This window comes from Tiliqua scincoides, chromosome 5, assembly GCF_035046505.1.
Source record: "Tiliqua scincoides isolate rTilSci1 chromosome 5, rTilSci1.hap2, whole genome shotgun sequence".
NCBI lineage: Eukaryota > Metazoa > Chordata > Lepidosauria > Squamata > Scincidae > Tiliqua > Tiliqua scincoides.
The window spans coordinates 84073587-84092651 of record NC_089825.1 but is presented as its reverse complement, the minus strand read 5'-3'; the positions used below and the strand labels follow the sequence as shown (position 1 = coordinate 84092651).

Here is a 19065-nt window from a genome sequence, read left to right as displayed (position 1 = left end):
TATACCATAGTCTTTCGAGACTGAAGGTTGCCAAGCAAAAGGCTTTAACCATGTAGTGCCCCTGGGGTGCCACTTGCAAGCAGGCTTAAACCCTCAACGCTTGTCTCTTTGTAAGCTACGCATTTTATTATGGTACTATCTAAAACAGATTTAATGCAAAACCATTGTAGGTTGCCAACGATTATGGGCTGAAAATTGAATACCTTATATTCAAGACTCCATTTTCCACTGGGTTAAAAGAGTATGCTAGACATATAATCAACCAATTGTTACAATAATGAACCCACTACCTATTTTAGTGGAGCAGGAGGCTATGGAGAGAGCGGGCATCAAGGCTCAAGAAATCTAGGATCTGGAACAGGATCAAGAAATCTGGGATCTGGAACAGGTTCAGGACCAAGAGTGTCTGCATCTGGTGATAGAGGCGCTGGGTCTGGCACAGAATCTGGTTCTAAAGGAAATACTGCTATGCACTCTGATTCAACCTCCAAAGACAAAGGTAAACATCATTTTTTGTTTTTTGTTTTTTTTGTCATTAATAGGCTGCCAAGAATCACCAGCCACAGAGCAGTTTTCAGACTCTGGCAGCCCTTTACGGACAGAGCAGGCTGTTGCATGCTTGAGGAAACACATGGGTGGCCTTCCACCGATAGCATGGACCCCATGTTATGTGAGATTTCTCCTGGGTGTGGAACTATGTCTGGAGCAACAGTGCAGGACCAGCCTTAAGGAGCTGCGGGACCCAATGCAAAACATTTTTTTCAGAAGGGGGCCACCACCGCAGGGGCCCCTCCTCCCCAGGAGGAGCAGCAGCAGTGAGCTACCTAGCAGTGGCATCACTGCTTCGGGGGCAATTTCAAGCCAATCGGACCCAGGGGTGAGAGGGAGGGAGGGCCAACCGGCAGGAATGATCCACTTACCACACTCTCCTTTCAGTGTCTTGGCGTGGAAGATTCCATGCCAAAGGGTCAGCTACAGAGTGAGTTGCCAGCTGCAGCTGTGGGGACTCCGCTTGCCGTTTCAGCGTGGGGGCCGCTCCAGGCACAGGGCCCAATTTGGCCGAATTGCCCTGGCCCTGCAACAGAGACAGCAGATCCAGGGGGAGGAATCGTAGGGCCTATGAAGCCTGTGCACTGTGTTGAAACATCTCAGTCAGAGCACCAAAGAGGAGAGGAGTGGACACACAACTGAAAACCCGCTGATCTGCAGAGTAGCTCAAATGCAGGGTACAGGAGTGAAGCTGCAGAGACACCAGGAGGAGGAGGAGGAGGAGGATACGGGTGTCTGCTCCAACCTTCTCCTCTCCCTCCAACATATCTGAGGTGCTAATGAGGTGGGAAGGTGATGGCTCCGAGAAGAGACTCATGCTGCTATAAAGCTTATGGTTGACTTCAGCCTAGCATTTTAACCTGGGTGGATTATATTTGTTCCCTTTTTGCCAATGCAGTTACATTAGAAGTAACTATCAACTTTCCCCCCCCCCATGAACCGTCCCATAAACAGCATTCTAGTCCTTCTGCACACCCCAGCTACACGGTGCTTGCATACTGGCAGACAACTCCAGTTCATCGCACATGCTGAACACTTGCTGACCCCCCTAATGTGCGTGGCTGTTAAAACCCCCCAAATGAGTTAATCAGATAATTGCAAGAGAAACCTCAAGTCGTGTCTTCACGTCCCTTCTTTCTGCACATTCAGTTGAACGCTATAAAGTAGTGCTCTTCAACCTGTGGGTCGGGAACCTGATGGGGTTGTGTTGGGTTGCGGCAACCTTCCAAAGCCTGTGCAGGAGAGGATTATTGGATTTAATCCAATAATGGCACTGCCTGATCAGAACCGAGTTCTTGATATAGTCATGCGCAATCTCTTCTCACACGCTTGCCCTGCAGCCCTTTATGTCGCCCCTGCTCAGGTTGCTACCTCGCAGGTTTGTCGTGAAGACACAAGAGATAGGAGAAACAGAGTGGGTGGGGGTAGGCAGATCAGGAGGACGGTGGGTTCCCAATCTTGTACTTTATCTATCAATCGATCTATCTACCTATTGGGGTTATGGCATGAAAGAGGTTGAGGACCACTTCTCTAAAGCATGAGATGGGAGTTATGAAAAGCTTTCTGTGCAGATGTGCCCATAGATTCCTATTGAATGACCAACTCATCACTGAAAAAATTACCGATATAATTCATTCACAGGCAATTCTTTCAGTCAGAGATTATTTTTTTAAAGTCACCCAATACACATTAATTGTCATGTCAGAATAGATGCCAAGATGAACATTTTACAGCACCGCCCTAGGGATTTCTGCTCAGAAGTAAACCCTATTGAGTTCAATGGGATTTACTCCCAGGTGAGTTTCCACAGGGTCACTGTCTTAGAAGAAGAGTCTGCTGAAGGATGAAATTTACTTCTTTTGCAAAGGCTTTTGGTTTTGACAGTGTCAACTACTTGCTCTTTTTGTTTGTTGTTTCACCCATAGGTGCAAAGAAAACCAGAATGATTAAGACAATTATTGAGGAACTGGATGAATATGGGCGAGTAACATCCTCCAAGGTGCAGTCTGTCCAAGAAAATCCAATTATATAAACAAAAAAATTTCCATCCAAGAAGCACTTTTCAGAATGATGTTGCAGAGCAAGAAATATGTGCTTATCTTTCTAATTAATGTGGCAACGTAGCAAGGATCCAGTGCAAACGTTTACTTTCTTTAATAAGAAATCTGCTTAGATATTCCCATCTCTCTCCTTAAAAATCTTGTACATCAAAAGTAGGCTCCTTCACAAAGGGTTTCTGTGATTTAATATTTTCTGCTCCGGTGGTTAATTTTTATAAGTTGCCATGACTGCTCTTATATAAAAGGTATTTCCAAATCTATTTTTATGCTGTTTCTGTGGGATGACCGCAAACAACCAGTTTGGAAACTCTGCCAGGGTTTGAAACTCCTCTCTACAATCTGTTACTGCCATCAGAGGCTGGAGTAGAATTGCACTGATGTCTACTGTTATGTCATACTCCAGACATAATAATAATAATAATAATAATAATAATAATAATAATAATAATAATAATAATAATAATGCAGCCAGGCAGAGACCCCACCATCACTTATGCTTTTCCATTCTGCAGTTTCTTCCAATCCATGTGACCTTGCATCCTTGCCTGCTCTAGCTACTTCTTTCCTCCTAGTCCCAGTCCTAGTCCCAGTCCCAGTGGGCTTCCTTCCCCTTTGTAGTATCCAGGGATGTGCCCCAGGTCTGATTCACATAACACTGAACATGGACAGTGTTCTTCTTAAGCCTTCTATTCAGAAGTTAAGATACAAAACTGGTCTATTAGAAGTTCCAGCACGCTATTAGCGTAAGCGTCAAATGAAAAACATCAATTAAACATAAGCAAATTTATGTTATGGCATGAAAAGCCTTAACATAAATTCCGCGTTGTCAACTCCAAACACCACGGATCCAGGTGGCATCGACATTTCGCCGTTTACTAGCACAGGTAGCTAAGAATGATCAGAATACAACTCTCATCACCAACATGTTTGTACAAAATACCCCCCTCGTTTACCAGGCACGTATGGGCTTGCTAGTCTGCCACCACAGCAGAACACAAGAAGCGCACCGAGAATGGATCCAAGTTGAGCAAATCATCCAACCTGCAGGCGTGGGGGTGGAGTGGGGGTGCCCTCACAGCAAGCCAGATGGCTATAATAAAGCATTCTTCTCAAGCACATATCGTAATATCAGCATCCCACAACGGAACTGGCTTCAGGATACTTTGCAATTGCATGCCAGATCCCATCCGCATTCATGACAAATGCTTCAAGCCAGTGGTTTGCCAGAAGCACAGCGCCATTTGGGGTTCAGAATAAAATGAGCCAGTCATTCACATTGCTGGTCCTTGGCCGCAATGGAAAAGGACGAGGCAGAGGGAGAAAGCAAGGGGGAGAACCTGTGGCTGCGGCTTCTCCTTGCCCTCGCTGCAGTTCACTTGTTTACAAGAGAGCAGGGGCAAAGAGGAGGGGGGAGAGTGGCAGTCTCTCGCCCCTTTCTTCTAGGCCAACTGGTTCCCAACCTGGGGTACATGAACCTCCAAGGGCACTTGCCAGGACCTTTAGGAGTACTTGAAAAAAGAACTGAATAATGGCAGGGAAAAGCAGGTCTGTATCAGAATGCCTTGCAGGGCTGGCAAGGCAGGAAGGAAGGCAGCTAGCTGGCTGCAAAAGCCCCACCAACTGCTAGTTTCTGGTCATCAATTTGTGTATTATCAGATATGGAACAGTAGTTGAAAATATTTAAATTGAAATAACAGCAACTGTATTAATTACAAGCATTCTGCTACTATGAGGGGTACAATTTATGGAAATGAGCTGCCAAGGGGTGCACAAGTGGGGAAAAAATAAACAACAACAGGGAACCACTGTTCTAGGCAGTCATGGGGATTGGGCCCAAAAGGGAGAATGAGAATAAGTGGGCAGCAACAAGGGCCACTGAAAAGACCTTGTTCTCCCCCCCCCCCCCCCGCCGCCAAATGGCAGATGAGTTTCAGTGTAAGTGTAAGATCACGCACATTGGGGCAAAAAATCAAAACTTCACATATAGGCTGATGGGTTCTGAGCTGTCTGTGACAGATCAGGAGAGAGATCTTGGGGTGGTGGTGGACAGGTCGATGAAAGTGTCGACCCAATGTGCGGCGGCAGTGAAGAAGGCCAATTCTATGCTTGGGATCATTAGAAAAGGTATTGAGAACAAAACGGCTAATATTGTAATGCCGTTGTACAAATTGATGGTATGGCCACACCTGGAGTATTGTGTCCAGTTCTGGTCACCACATCTCAAAAAGGATATAGTGGAGATGGAAAAGGTGCAAAAGAGAGCGACTAAGATGATTACTGGGCTGTGGCACCTTCTTTATGAGGAAAGGCTACGGCGTTTGGGCCTCTTCCGCCTAGAAAAGAGGCACCTGAGGGGGGACATGATTGAGACATACAAAATTATGCAGGGGATGGACAGAGTGGATAGAGAGATGCTCTTTACACTCTCACATAACACCAGAACCAGGGGACATCCACTAAAATTGAGTGTTGGGAGAGTTAGAACAGACAAAAGAAAATATTTCTTTACTCAGCGTGTGGTCGGTCTGTGGAACTCCTTGCCACAGGATGTGGTGACGGGATCTGGCCTGGATGCCTTTAAAAGGGGATTGGACAAGTTTCTGGAGGAAAAATCCATTATGGGTTACAAGCCATGATGTGTATGTGTCACCTCCTGATTTTAGAAATGGGCTATGTCAGAATGCCAGATGCAAGGGAGGGCACCAGGATGAGTTCTCTTGTTATCTGGAGTGCTCCCTGGGGCATTTGGTGAGCCGCTGTGAGATACAGGAAGCTGGACAAGATGGGCCTATGGCCTGATCCAGTGGGGCTGTTCTTATGCTGCACCATACCTGCACGTGAAGCACTATGAATGGTATATTGTGGTGTACTTTAGCATGTGGCAGTGCTTGCTTGTATGTGGCATGTTGCATCATGTTTAATATGCATGTAGCACATGTGTGTGACATGTTAATGTGTGTTGCCATTGCCTATGTGGTGTGTTGCAGCCAGCTTGCATGCAGTGTGTACTTGGTGTGCAGTGTGCATGCTGGGTGTTCCTGGGGCTGCTTGTGTGTCACATATTGTAGCAGGTGTGAAGAATGTGGCCATGCCTGCTTTTCTGTGGTGCGTTGTGACACATGTGCATTGTGATGTTGCTTCCATTTGCTGCAGTGCATGACATACTATTTGCATGACATACTATCAATTCAGATCCAAGAGCACTGTTAACCATATAAGTCTACTGTAAAGCAAAAGGAAGATTAACTTGCAGTGTGGATAAATTCTAAAAAAAGCAGAGCTTTTGCAGGAAAGAAACCCAAGAACAGAAACATGACAGAAGAGCACCTGAAATCTATGTATATTTTGCTCATTTATTAATAATAATAATAATAATAATAATAATAATAATAATAATAATAATAATAATAATAAACAACTTTATTTATATCCCACCCTTCTCCCAGTTATAGGAACTGTATCTACACTTAGGGATTCAATCCACTGAATTAAGCATCAGTAAAATTGGCAATCTGTATGTGAATTAACTTGTCCTAAACGACAGATTAAAAAGAAATTCTTGTGTGTGCTAATCCCAGTCCCCACCTTTCATCTGCATTTTCTAGAACTTGCAAAGACAGGTTGCACATCAAATAAAATCTTCAGATTTCACATCAAAAATGCCTTATCTCCATCCAAGAGCCAATTAATAAAACAGGGCAAAATGAAACTTTGAGCCTAATGACAACAGTCTATTTGAGATCGGCTTCTTTTATAGATTAGAAAATAATAAATACATGCCAGACCTAAGTATAGTATAAGGGTTGTTCGTACATGTCAACCGAAGCTTTACTTGGCTTCCTGTTTCAATTACAAGCGCGATGCCTAGAGGCTTGACATACAGAGAATGTAATATAGATATTAAGTAAAGTTAAAAGGAAGGGGAGGTGAAGAGAGAAAGAAAAAAAAAAAGCTTTGTTCATCAAAATTTAAAAGATAAAAGGAAAAAAATAGTTTGGCTGATTCACCACCATCCAGATTTTTGGCATAACAAATACCCGCAGGATACAGATTTCTGCAGAGCTGGACTATGTGCCTTCAGTTCTTAATTAGACAAAATAATTACCTAATTATGAATAGTGCAGCATTGACTTGGCAAAGGATTTTGCTGTGGTAGGGAGAAAAAGATACTCCCAGTTTGCTCTGCATATAAACGTGAAAAGCCCACCAACTGAGCGCACTCTTTCTAATCAGCTTGCCTTGCTAGGACGGGACAGGTCACATTTCTTGCTCACACACCATGGCTCTTTCGGTCCTCACATCTGGCTCTTCTCGACAGCATTCCTCGTACAGTCTTGGAGGCGGTGGAGGATCTGTCAGATTATCTAGCGGTGTGGGATTTAGCGGGGGTTCCAAATTTGCTGGAGGTTATGGCGGGGGAAGCTTTGGTGGAGGGTATGGAAGTGGCATGGGGGGAGGGTTTGGAAGTGGCATGGGGGGAGGGTTTGGAGGTGGCATGGGGGGAGGCCTAGGTGGCGGTTTTGCTGGTGGCAGCTTTGTTGGTGGCGGCTTTGGAGGGGGAGATGGAGGTCTCCTCTCCGGGGACGAGAAGCAAACAATGCAAAATCTCAATGACCGCCTTGCTAACTACCTGGGCAAAGTGCGGGCCCTTGAAGAAGCCAATGCTGACCTCGAGCAGAAAATCAAGGAATGGTATTCAAAGTTCAGCACTCCTGCCACCGACCATGACTACAGCAAGTATTTTAGAATCATTGAAGATCTTCGGAACCAAGTAAGTAATCCAAATGCTTCTGCATGATAGATAGATAGATAGATAGATAGATAGATAGATAGATAGATAGATAGATAGATAGATAGATAGATAGATAGATAGATAGATAGATAGATAGATAGATAGATAGATAGATAGATAGATAGATAGATTGAAATCCAAATTATCTGTCTATATTTACAGCATTCTTGCCCCGCCTTTATTCCCGAGGGGACCCAAGGCGGCTTATTAAAAAATCCAAACACAAAAAATAGTAAACATCACAATTAAAAACCCTTTGTGCTCTGTCCTAAAAGTCCATAAAACATTAAAACAGGCTTAGAAACAGCTATATATATATATATATATATATATATATATATATATATATATATATATATATATATATAAATGACTGGGCAGCAATAACTTTCTACAATCTATTATTAAGTTTAATGATTGATTTATGGATGAACTATTTATCGATTTATTTTGCAAGGTAAACCACTTTGTGAACTACTTTTTGATGAAAAGCAGAACACAAATACTCTTAATAATACGTAATGGCTTCTCCTATTTTACAACGCTCTAGAGCCAATTTGTAAAATGCTCCCAGGTGTTTGTAACTCTAAGTACTAACTTTGCTGATTGCCAGAAGTAATTCATTGGCAAACTGTCTCCTACAGGCATTTCTAAATCAAGCTTGGTGTACTGGCTGCTGTTAGGTCAGAACACCTGGTTTGGGAAAAGTCCATGGTTATTTCCCTGTTCACGCTCCACTTGAACAATTAAATTTGTAAAGCAATTAACTCTGACCTAAATGATGATCATATGACCTTGTTAAGTGGAGGTGGCAAATCTGAGATTAAGATAAGATTTCAACAACCCAGCTGCACTCCACCCTAGATTGCGAAGATTACTTTTGAACAAAAATAATTGGGGCTAACAGGAAGTTTAAGGGCAGAAAAAGTAGTAATCTTGACCACTGGTAGCTTAATCATACAGCTACCATTCTTTTTCTTAATCAACATAGCTGCTTTTTCTACATCCAAAGTCATCTCAGGTTGAGTGAGATAGACCAGTGATCCTAGTTTCCTAGTTTCCAAATGTTTTAGTATCGGGATCCACTTTTTAAAATGAGATTTTGTTGGAACCCATCTAGTTTTACAAGGCATTTTAAAAAAGTGATATAGAGAGAAACAATATTTTTATTTATTTATTTACAAGTAATGCTTTATTTATTTGTTTGTTGCAAAAACTCGATCCATTCCTTGTACTGAGGCAGCCTTAATGAATAACCTCAAGACTTGAGGGGTTTAAGGCACAATCCTAACCAAGTCTACTCAGAAGTATGTCCTATTTTATTCAATGGAGCTTACTCTCAGGAACGTGTGGTTAGGATTACAGCCTTAGTTATGTGACCCAGGCTTCAGCTGCTCCCACTACTATCATTCATGGAATTGGAAAAAAAAAATCAGAAAAATAACGCTTAAACATTTCTCTCTCTACATTTACACAAGCTTGCAAACTGCAGGAGCTCAGCTCTTTGCACAGCAGTTAGTAGCCATCTGATTTTGAATAGCCTTAGGGCCTGAGGCAATTAGTAATCTGATCCTTCCATCACCCATGTTTTCATTGGAGCCTCTGTGGGACCCAGCAGAAATTGGGTCCCGACCCACCATGGGGGTCCCAACTCACAGTCTGAGAAACGCTGAGTTAGACCATTAGTCCAGATGGCCTAGTACAACTATGAAAAGTAGTGGCACTCTAGGTTCTGACAACGCAATCCTAGGTGTGTCTACTCAAAAGTGAGTCCCATGGAGTTCACTGGGACTTACTCCCAAATAAGCGTGTGTATAGGATGGCAGTCCAAGTTAGGGGTCTGCCCTTGCCTTGCTACTTGGCACACTTTTCAGCAGAGAAGCCAAGGACTGAACCTGGGGGTCTTCAGCATGCAAAGCATGTGGTCTGTGATTGTTTGTGCCCCCATAAGTATAACCCACATTGCAGAATTATTTTTATGAATGCTTATAGACTACTTTTCCACAAAAAGTTCTCAAAGCAGTTAACAGTTGCCAGTTTATGTAAAGAAATTATGGTTAAGAATGGGTTGGGATTTATATATATAGGACTGATGAGCTTACAGACACATTGTTGGTTATAATGTAGTAGGGAAAGGGAAAACAAAAGGTTAGAGGGTTGTGTCATTCAGCTTGTGAGGCTTTGGTGTGCAGTGTTATTTTTAATGGTGTAAAATTGTAAACTGACTAGAGCCAACCAGAAACAGAAATGCAATAAATAATAGCAGAGAATATTAATGTCTATAATAAATTCAACAAGAGGATATTTTTATATATATTCTAATATGGAAAACTAGGCATGTTTTTCAAAAACTTTCCACTATTTACACACCTAGAATAAACTCACTTTATACATTAAAAATAAAAACTGCTTGTTCCCTCTTCCCCCACCCCTCCAATATCTTTGAACAGCACTGCATCTGTCCAGCAGAGGATCTCCTAGATCCTCCTAACAGAGAATCTCCTAGAGTCCAATTCTATGCATGTTTAATCAGAAGTCCCATTATAGGCAATGGAGCTTACTCCCAAGTAAGTATGGAAAGGATTGCTGCCCTAGAGACATGTTTATGCTCTTATTGTGATAGACTCCAGTCCAGTGATTTTCAACCATTATACTGCAGTGCATTGGTGTGCCATGGGAGTCTGGGGGTGGAATTTGTTAGTTTGGCCATTGGGGGATGTGAGTCCCCCACCAGCAATGCGGAATTCCTTGTCAATTGTCTGATGGTGTGCCCTGACAATTTTAGTGCCTTGTTAGTGTACTGTCAGGTGATAAAGTGTTCCAGACAACCATCTCCACAGTAACCTCCTCATCTTTATAAAGCGCCCAAACACATCGCTCCAGGCACATCGCTCCAGGCACATCGAAGCACATTCACCAATGGTTGTCTCATATATATCCTCCCTTTATCTCCCAATTCTTGATTTATTTTTTTTTAAAAAGAAAGTTTTACAAGGATTTTTGAGTGCAATTTCACTGTACTGTTTCATGGCCCAGAATGCCACGTGGTTCCAGGGATCTAATAACCAATTGATAATGACTAGGAATTATGGTAACTCTCTTCCATACATTTGATTACAGATTTGCAGAACCACTATTGAAAATGCTGGGGTCGTTTTGCAAATTGACAATGCCCGATTGGCTGCCGATGACTTCAAACTCAAGTACGTACTCAAATTCCTGACAAGGGAAGGGAAATATGTGATATAACTTAATGCAGTGCTTATCAAGTTATCTGGTATGGTGGACTGGTGATTTTTATTTTTCACATATCATTGCTATAGTTTCTTTCCTGGAAATTTACTGAAAGCCAACAACAGATACTGTCCTGGAAGCAAGAGGCCATCTGATAAACTGATAATTGCTTTTGATTTTCAACATGGTTGGCAACCTTCAGTCTCGAAAGACTATGGTATAAGCCTACAGCCCCCAGTATTCCCAGGCAGTCTCCCATCCAAGTACTAACCAGGCCTGACCCTGCTTAGTTTCCAAGATCAGGCATTTGCAGGGTAACAGTTGCTGATGTACAGTCAATAGTCAATTCTGTAAACCTAATTCTCACATTCACTTTATAAGGTATGAAAACGAACTGTTCCTACACCAGAGTGTAGAGAGTGACATCAATGGTCTGCGGAGAGTTCTGGATGACTTAACCATGACTAGGTCTGACTTCGAGCAGCAGATCGAAAGCTTGAAAGAGGAGCTTGCCTATCTCAGGAAAAACCATGAAGAGGTAGGAGAACTGTTTGCCTAATGCTGCTATGTCAATTCCCGTTGCTTAGAAGCAAGTCTTCCCAAGTTTAAAAAAAAAAAAGATAGAGAAAGGCAGGTTAGCTCACATAGCTCCTGTCGCAAGTATGGTGCAAGACATAGCAGCAGAAAAGAGAAGGTGAGACTCACAGCAAGATGTAGCTCATAAAGAGAAGAACATATTTCAAAAGTCCTGGTTTAGAGAACCTGCAATGAACTATTTTCATTGAAATGCTATTTGCAAAATAATTCACAGCATACTGTTGCTTGATGCAATCAAAACCCAGGTGTGCCTGCCATCTAGTGGTCATGTGAGTGTACAGCAGGACTTCCCTTTATACAGATACAGTCAGTGATGTTGAACTGCCACATGGATGTATGGATTACTCAAGTATCCATCATTATATCTTATATTTATGTTTATTCCCTTCCAAGTGCCCTCCTTTACTGCAACACCTTTTCCCAATATATATTTCTTCCCTTGTTTATCATCACTTGCAGGTTTTTTTCCCATGCCAAATGCAAGAACATCCCATGGGCGGGATCTTGCATGTATTGTACTTTCTATGTATGTTTACATGCCACAAGAATAAAATAAATAGTATGTACTCATGAATTAATCCTACCTTCTCACATTCATGAAAATATAATGCATTAATTTTACAATACAAACCATAGGCCTGGAATTCCATGCACCTCTGGGCTTTCAAAGACAGTTGCCTGCAGAGTTTTAAGAAAAAACAACTGAAAAAAATAGAATACTCTGCCATCTTACACAAATCCCAATCATTTCAATAGGACATGCATAAGATTCCCCCATACTCTTTGTGGACCGTTGTCGCTTAATGACCAGGTCACTCCACAAGCTGTTGAAAATTCAGTAGACTTCTCCTTCTATAGGAAATGAAGAGCTTCCGAGGGGTGGCCAGTGGTGATGTTAATGTGGAGATGGATGCCGCCCCAGGAGTCGACCTGACTAAGCTGCTGAATGAGATGAGAAGCCAGTATGAAGAGCTTGCGGACAAGAATCGTAGAGAGGCAGAAGAACAGTTCAACAAACAGGTAAGAATGGTCCTATCCCCCCGAGCCCGGGAAAATGCTCAAATTATCAATCCCACTAAATGCTTTTTCCTGTTTGATTTTTACCCTGTCTTAGGTTGGAGCACTGAGGCAGGAGATATCTGCTAACGTGGATCAGCTGAGCTCCAGCAAGAGTGAAATCACTGAACTGAGGCGCACTCTTCAGGGGCTGGAACTGGAGCTGCAGGCCCAACTTGCCATGGTAGGTTTAGTGTCATGCCAGTTGGAGATATTCCAAATGGCCGCTGAAACCACCCCTACCCTGGCCTGCCCTCCTAACTGCCCTGATCTCTGTCCTGTTTGACCACCTTCCTGCCTTCCTTCAGGCCCTCCCCACGTTGACTTACCAGGGCTGAGGCATGTGGAGGGCCCACAGAAGCATGTACTCATCCACTTGCCATCAGCAGGAGTGGTCAGGCCACATGGAATGATGTATTGCCATAAAGGGCCTTATGCTGTCAGAACACTTGTTCCAGCAGTATAAGGCCCTATTACGATTGGGCCACTATTCTTATAAATGTGCCCCCATACAATAAAGGATACACAAGCACTAAGATGGTGCAGCTAATTTTCATACAAAGAGTTTATGTGCAAGTATGAGTGGTTATAATGAAATTTAAAACAATAATTTTCTTTGTGGAAGACTGCCTTCTCTTCCCCATTTACGAACTGGTGCCATGTTTTTTCTTCCTTCCATCACCCCTACCCCCCCTCCAAAAAAACGCTTCAACCTCTTCTATGATAGAAACAATCCCTGGAGGGCACTTTGGCAGAAACAGAACAAAATTACTGTGATCAACTCGCTCAGATCCAAGCCCAGATCAGTAGTTTAGAGGAACAGCTTGTGCAGATTCGGGGTGAAATGGAGACCCAGAATGCAGAGTATCAGATGCTTTTGGGTATCAAGTCACGTCTGGAGCAGGAGATTGAGACCTACCGCCGTTTGCTGGATGGAGAAGGAGGGTAAGGAAACAATATTGCATTCAATTTAAGCAAGCACATTCTTACATAAAAGGCAGGTTCACTAGACATGACATTCACCCCCGGCAAAGGATATGCTTCTACAGTACTCTCCTGTAGCACAGTTAGTTGGCAACCTTCAGTCTTGGAAGACTATGGTATCGCGCTCTGGATGGTGGTTCTGGCACAGCGTCTAGTGTGGCTGAAAAGGCCAATTTGGGAGTGACAATCCCTTCCACACTGGGAGCAAGTGTAGTGTGTCCCTGGTCTGTCTCCCTGGCTGTGGGCCTTCCCTCTTTGCCTCGGTCTGTTGGCCAAGTGTTTCTTCAAACTGGGAAAGGCCATGCTGCACAGCCTGCCTCCAAGCGTACCGTTCAGAGGCCAGGGTTTCCCACCTGTTGAGGTCCACTCCTAAGGCCTTCAGATCCCTCTTGCAGATGTCCTTGTATCGCAGCTGTGGTCTACCTGTAGGGCGCTTTCCTTGCACGAGTTCTCCATAGAGGAGATCCTTTGGGATCCGGCCATCATCCATTCTCACGACATGACCGAGCCAACGCAGGCGTCTCTGTTTCAGCAGTGCATACATGCCAGGGATTCCAGCTCATTCCAGGACTATGTTGTTTGGAACTCTGTCCTGCCAGGTGATGCCGAGGATGCATCGGAGGCAGCGCATGTGGAATGTGTTCAGTTTCCTCTCCTGTTGTGAGCGAAGAGTCCATGACTCTTTGTAGCACAAATTTGTAGCACAAAATGAGTCCATTTGTAGCACAAATGGGTGATGAAAAATACCACAATTTTCTGTTCCTTTTGAAATTCAGTTACTATGGTAGAGGTATCAATCACACTATGTCAATACCACCGGTAACTATTTCTGTAGTATTTCTACCATGCCCAACCAATGGTTAAGGGCACAGTACAAACAGAGAAAACTAACACCCAGCATAGGAAAAAATCAAAGAAGAGTCCAGAATTCCGGGGTACAATTTTAATGTTTATTCTTCACCTATTTTGAAGGTGTGGGATAGCTAAATGCATTTTAAAAGCCATCAGTACAAAAAAAGATGTACAGGAAATCTAAAATACTAAAGTAAAGCTCCAAAAAATGAGGACTTAATTAAATGCTTCAACACATTCTACCTCCAGTTGTCACCCACAGCAGCAGAAAGCATACAAGAACCTCTTCTAAGCCAGCAACACTACACTTACCAGCAAAAAACAGCATCCTTCCTTACCATGCTATCTAATAAGACAGGTCTCCTGCCTCCCTTCTGCAGCTATATCCATGCCCCATCCATATCATTGGAAGATGCCACCTAAGGCGTGCACAGCAGGATTACAGCACAATCCTAACCAAGTTTCCTATGCCAGTGCAGCCGTGCCAATGTGATGCATGCTGCATTGGGGGGGGGGGCAGTCACAAAGGCCTCCTCAAGGTAAGAGAACATTTGTTCCCTTAGGAACTAATTACAATGCAGTCCCTCAAGACTGCATTGCAGCTGCATCGGCACTGGAAAGCTGGTTAGGAATGAGTCGTTACGACAGCAGATACCCCATCTTTTGAAACTTCAACCAGGTGTTAAGCTGCAGTTGGCATTAGATTTTACTTTTAGTAGGTAAGGCAGATTGGAGAGTTACTTTATTCCAGGCAAACTTGCTAACAGTCAGACACATAAATGTATCATATGGATCTCATCTCACAGTCAGATTTGTGTCCCAAAACAAATTCTAGAGCAGGGGTGTCCAAAGTTTTTGGCAGGAGGGCCACATTGTCTCTCTGACACTGTGTCGGGGGCCAGGGGAAAAAATAATTAATTTATATTTAAAATATGAATAAATTTACATAAGTTTACCTAAACGAATATATTAAAGATGAACTTATATGAATGAATGAAGGTCTTGCAATAGCTCAAGGCCTATAAAAGGCCTGGCACAAAGCAAGGCTGGCCTTTCCTTTGCTGCTGCTACCTCATCACAGATGTGAAACAGCAAGCAGTGGAGGGAGCCCTCATCCCACATCTCACGTGAGAGGTCAAACAGTTGCCCTTATGCTGAGAGCAGTTGTGCCGGGCCAGTGCGGGTTCCAACAAATCTCCGAAGGGCCAGAGGCTCATTGGAGACTGGGGGCTCCCTGTGGGCTGCATTGAGAGGCCTCGAGGGCCACAAGTGGCCCCAGGGCCGGGGTTTGGGCACCCCTGTTCTAGAGCTCTGCTGATCCAACCTTATGGCAAGACCAACACAATAGTGATTTGTATGGTGTGAGTGCAACTTCCATGGCATTTTGTATTCAGAAAATATGTAGAAGTGGGAACAATCCTAAATATCTGTTAAAAAGTGAGATCTACATTAGCCGAAACTGCATTCCCTACAGACTTTCTAAATTTGGGGACAAAGAATGTTTGGGGAGTAAATCAGGATTTCACCCATCATGCTGCCCTTCCCATTCAACCTTTACACATTGATCTGGAGTTCTGCAGGGAGCTTGTGCATGTACAGTTTACTGGAGGCTGGCCCAATTAGCCTTGTTGGAGGTTAATCCCAATGATTTTTCCCAAATTCAGAACACCTGCATCGGGCTGTTAGAATTGACATTCAACCATCCATTTCAAAACAGTCAAAAGCAAGTCTGAGCTGATGATCAAGAATGACTTTTAATGTCTCACTACCGTAAACCTTCATTGCTTGCTGAAAATGGAAGCATAAGGACTACTAATACTAACCCAAAAATGTTTCTTTTGACAGTGGTTTCGGGTCTTCAACTTACGGATCTTCAAGCTATGGCTCAGGAAGTTCTGGCAAAGGTAATGCACAGCCAAATATATGGCTGATTACTTCATCTACATCAGTGACACTCTGCACCCCCTTAACCTTTTCATTCACATTTCTAACATGCAGCCCCCCTTGATTCCAGAGTTTCCTTTCCTTCATATCAAAAGCACATTCCAGGTACTTCCTGACATTTAGCAATACCCCAATCCTCCACTCTGTGTGCAGACCTTGGCATCTCAGAAATAGATTTTCTAGGCTTTTCCAGTGTTAAAGGCTATTAAACAAGCTTGAGTATGTACTGCAGCAAGGGTGACCAAACCGTGGTTCACAAGACACATGCAGCTCTTCAGCACATAATGTGCAGTTTGCAGAAATATGGTCGCTGAGCTCCTTTTTGCATCACAGTTAATACAAAAGGCAAATTAAAAAATGTTCAAGCGTTAAAATTATTTACCAGGTATAAACTGGATTAAAACATGAGTTTGTTCATGGCAAGTAAATATATTTAAGAATTTAAATGCTTCTTAAATACTGTGGCCCTCAAACATCACTCTTGCAACTCACAAACATAGTAGCTCTTACATTAAGCAAGTTTGGCCACCCCTGTATTATAGGACTGCCTTGTGCCTCCTCCACACATTCTTCCCTCAGGACTCATGCTTTATAGCATACTGTCTTTGCATCATACCTGTGCAACTTGTCCAAATTAAAATTACTGGAAAATTCCGTTTCTGCCCAATTTATATCATCTGGTTTCTCAAAGTGACTAACCTGTAAATATTTTAGCTGTTAATCCTAATGCTACTTTAACATAGGACTAAAATATATTCTGATTGTATTAAACCAACTTTTAGACAAGATGGCAGAAAGACCCAACCCAGGCCTTGCAAATTTCCAATAAAGTAGGGAAGGGAATTTTAAAGTGCAGCATGAGCAGGAAGGACAAGCTGGTTGATCTGTGTGTCAAACTGGGTTTATTTGGATCTTTCCTCCATCTCAGTTTTTCCCCCAGTTGCTTTTACCCATTAGGGGCTACTTCCAGTCCTGGGGGTAAAAGCCATGAATAAGCAATCTCAGAGCAAGAAACATAGCTGGGTGATCAGGAATGGGCTCCACCTTCCAATATGTACTTTTAACTGCCCCTCATTCGTTGTTTATAGGGAATCAGCAGCAACCCAATTTGATTCACCAATTTGCCAATATCACATCTGCTTGGGCATTTATGTGCTTTATGACAATCTGCTTCTATAAAAAATATAGTAAAATAGAAAAGAAGGCATATCAAAGATATGTTTGGAACATTTATGTGAACACATGTTAATATTGGTTTTTAAACATTTCCAGAGTCGACAAAAACCCGAATGGTTAAGACAATTGTTGAAGAAGTGGTTGATGGCAGAGTCGTCTCATCCCAGGTCAAAACGGTTGAGGAGAAGCCAAGTAAATAAAAATCAGGATACTGCAAGTTTCATTTCTTTTGCTACATGTCCCGTCAGAGAAGCAAGAAAAGAGAATGCCGTCAGGAGCCATGCAAGCAAATAATTTCTTTTCAAAGCATTTTTCTAGAACTTTCCTCCCTTTAAGCAATTTGCCTCACACATTCTGAAATTCTCATTTCTTTTGGCTGGAATAGTTCAATAAACCTTTTCTACTATTTGCAAAGCATAAATGTTTTGTTGCACTCTATTTGAAAATTCTCCCACTTGAATCACCTGTAGCACAAAGAAGTACATGGATATGCAGAGCCCCTTGAGACATTCCATTTGTGTTACAGAAGCTTGCAGGGCTTCCCTGAATTCCACTTTGTGCAAAATTTGGTTGCTAAGCAGGAATTTGAAGAAACTCACTGAGAAATGTCAGGGCAGGTTCAGATGATACTTGAAGCAGCAAACCAGCCCCGCACAGTAAAGAATGTGAATGCATCATGAACACACACACAAACACATTTTGGCACCTCCCATCTTGCCTGGAGTGAAGTTGCTTAAGCACTTGGGGCTTCTACATACCCTGCCAGTAGTGCTTTAAAGTCAAAGCCCCCCAGGCACAATAGGAGGGGTGTGTGTTCTCACACGGTGTTCACAGTCTTAATTGTGTGGGACAGTTTGCTATTACAGGTATTGTTTGAACAAGCCTACGCTTGGCCTATTAAAACGCACTTCACTTGAACATTCTCAGATGTTTCATCTAGGAAAGAAACCTGCCATTCACTTCTAATTTCATTTTGCGCAAAATTTCAGTGCCAGTCCTAAATTTCTACAGTATGGATTCATTTCAGTTACACAAGTATATGCAACTAGAATCATTCAGCATCTTATGCAAGGGTTAGAATCTGAAGTCAGTGCATAAGGCAAAAATTGTGTATGCTCTAAATTACCTTTAAATCTGAAAAACATACATACTGTCCCTTTAAAAACTAAACCATGCTAAGAGAGACACATGGGAACTGAGACAACTGAGGGAACAGCAGATTCATTCTTCCATCTCACTCTTCAGGGCATATACTTATTGAGTGAAATGGTGGACAGAATCACCAACATTATTTAAAGCCTCTCTCTCTCTCTCTCTCTCTCTCTCTCTCTCTCACTGAGCATGTATATGCACTCACTTGAATATGCAGAAGTAAAAACGTGCATAAGATGAGGGCTGATTGTATAGAGAATGAATATTTATATTTATTGGATGTGACAACCCATCAAAGCAACACTTATCTCTGAGACACAATCAGATATCTACTGAACTCTTGCCCTCTGTAAATATGTTTGGCCTCAAGAGAAACCATCAGCGTTGAACAATGAGCAGACAGGGTATCGCACAATCAGGCCCATGGCATCACAATCGGCTATGTTCAGTACTGGCGCCCTGCAGCCAGCAAGTGGTGTTAAATATAACTGTTTTAGTAAAAGAAAAAACAAGAAGCTGCAATAAAATCAAATGGCATTAAAGAAAGTCACCATTGAACACTTAGCCATAAATGCTTTCCAAATCAAATAAGTTATTTCTTGTATGCATAAATGTGTTAGAGCTTTACACCAGCAGAACTAGTTGCTGTATCTCTCAGTGATCACCACA

The 19065-nt window shown here is 42.7% G+C and overlaps 1 protein-coding gene across 1 annotated transcript; it reads left to right on the top strand.

The window, feature by feature from the left end:
• Positions 1-6888: 6888 nt before the first annotated feature.
• LOC136651166 (keratin, type I cytoskeletal 24-like) lies at positions 6889-17444 on the top strand. The gene is made up of 9 exons (XM_066627346.1): positions 6889-7380; positions 10522-10604; positions 11017-11173; positions 12091-12252; positions 12347-12472; positions 13016-13233; positions 15124-15141; positions 15970-16007; positions 17341-17444. The coding sequence occupies exons 1-9, from the start codon at positions 6889-6891 to the stop codon at positions 17442-17444; spliced, it is 1398 nt and encodes a 465-aa protein (XP_066483443.1).
• Positions 17445-19065: the final 1621 nt, after the last annotated feature.

Bases quoted from the DNA above. Each gene is read 5' to 3' on its own strand.
- LOC136651166 (XM_066627346.1), top strand. From the start codon at position 6,889: ATGGCTCTTTCGGTCCTCACATCTGGCTCTTCTCGACAGCATTCCTCG. The intron at 10,605-11,016 runs GTACGTACTCAA...TCACTTTATAAG, and splicing joins GCCGATGACTTCAAACTCAA to GTATGAAAACGAACTGTTCC. The intron at 12,253-12,346 runs GTAAGAATGGTC...ACCCTGTCTTAG, and splicing joins AAGAACAGTTCAACAAACAG to GTTGGAGCACTGAGGCAGGA.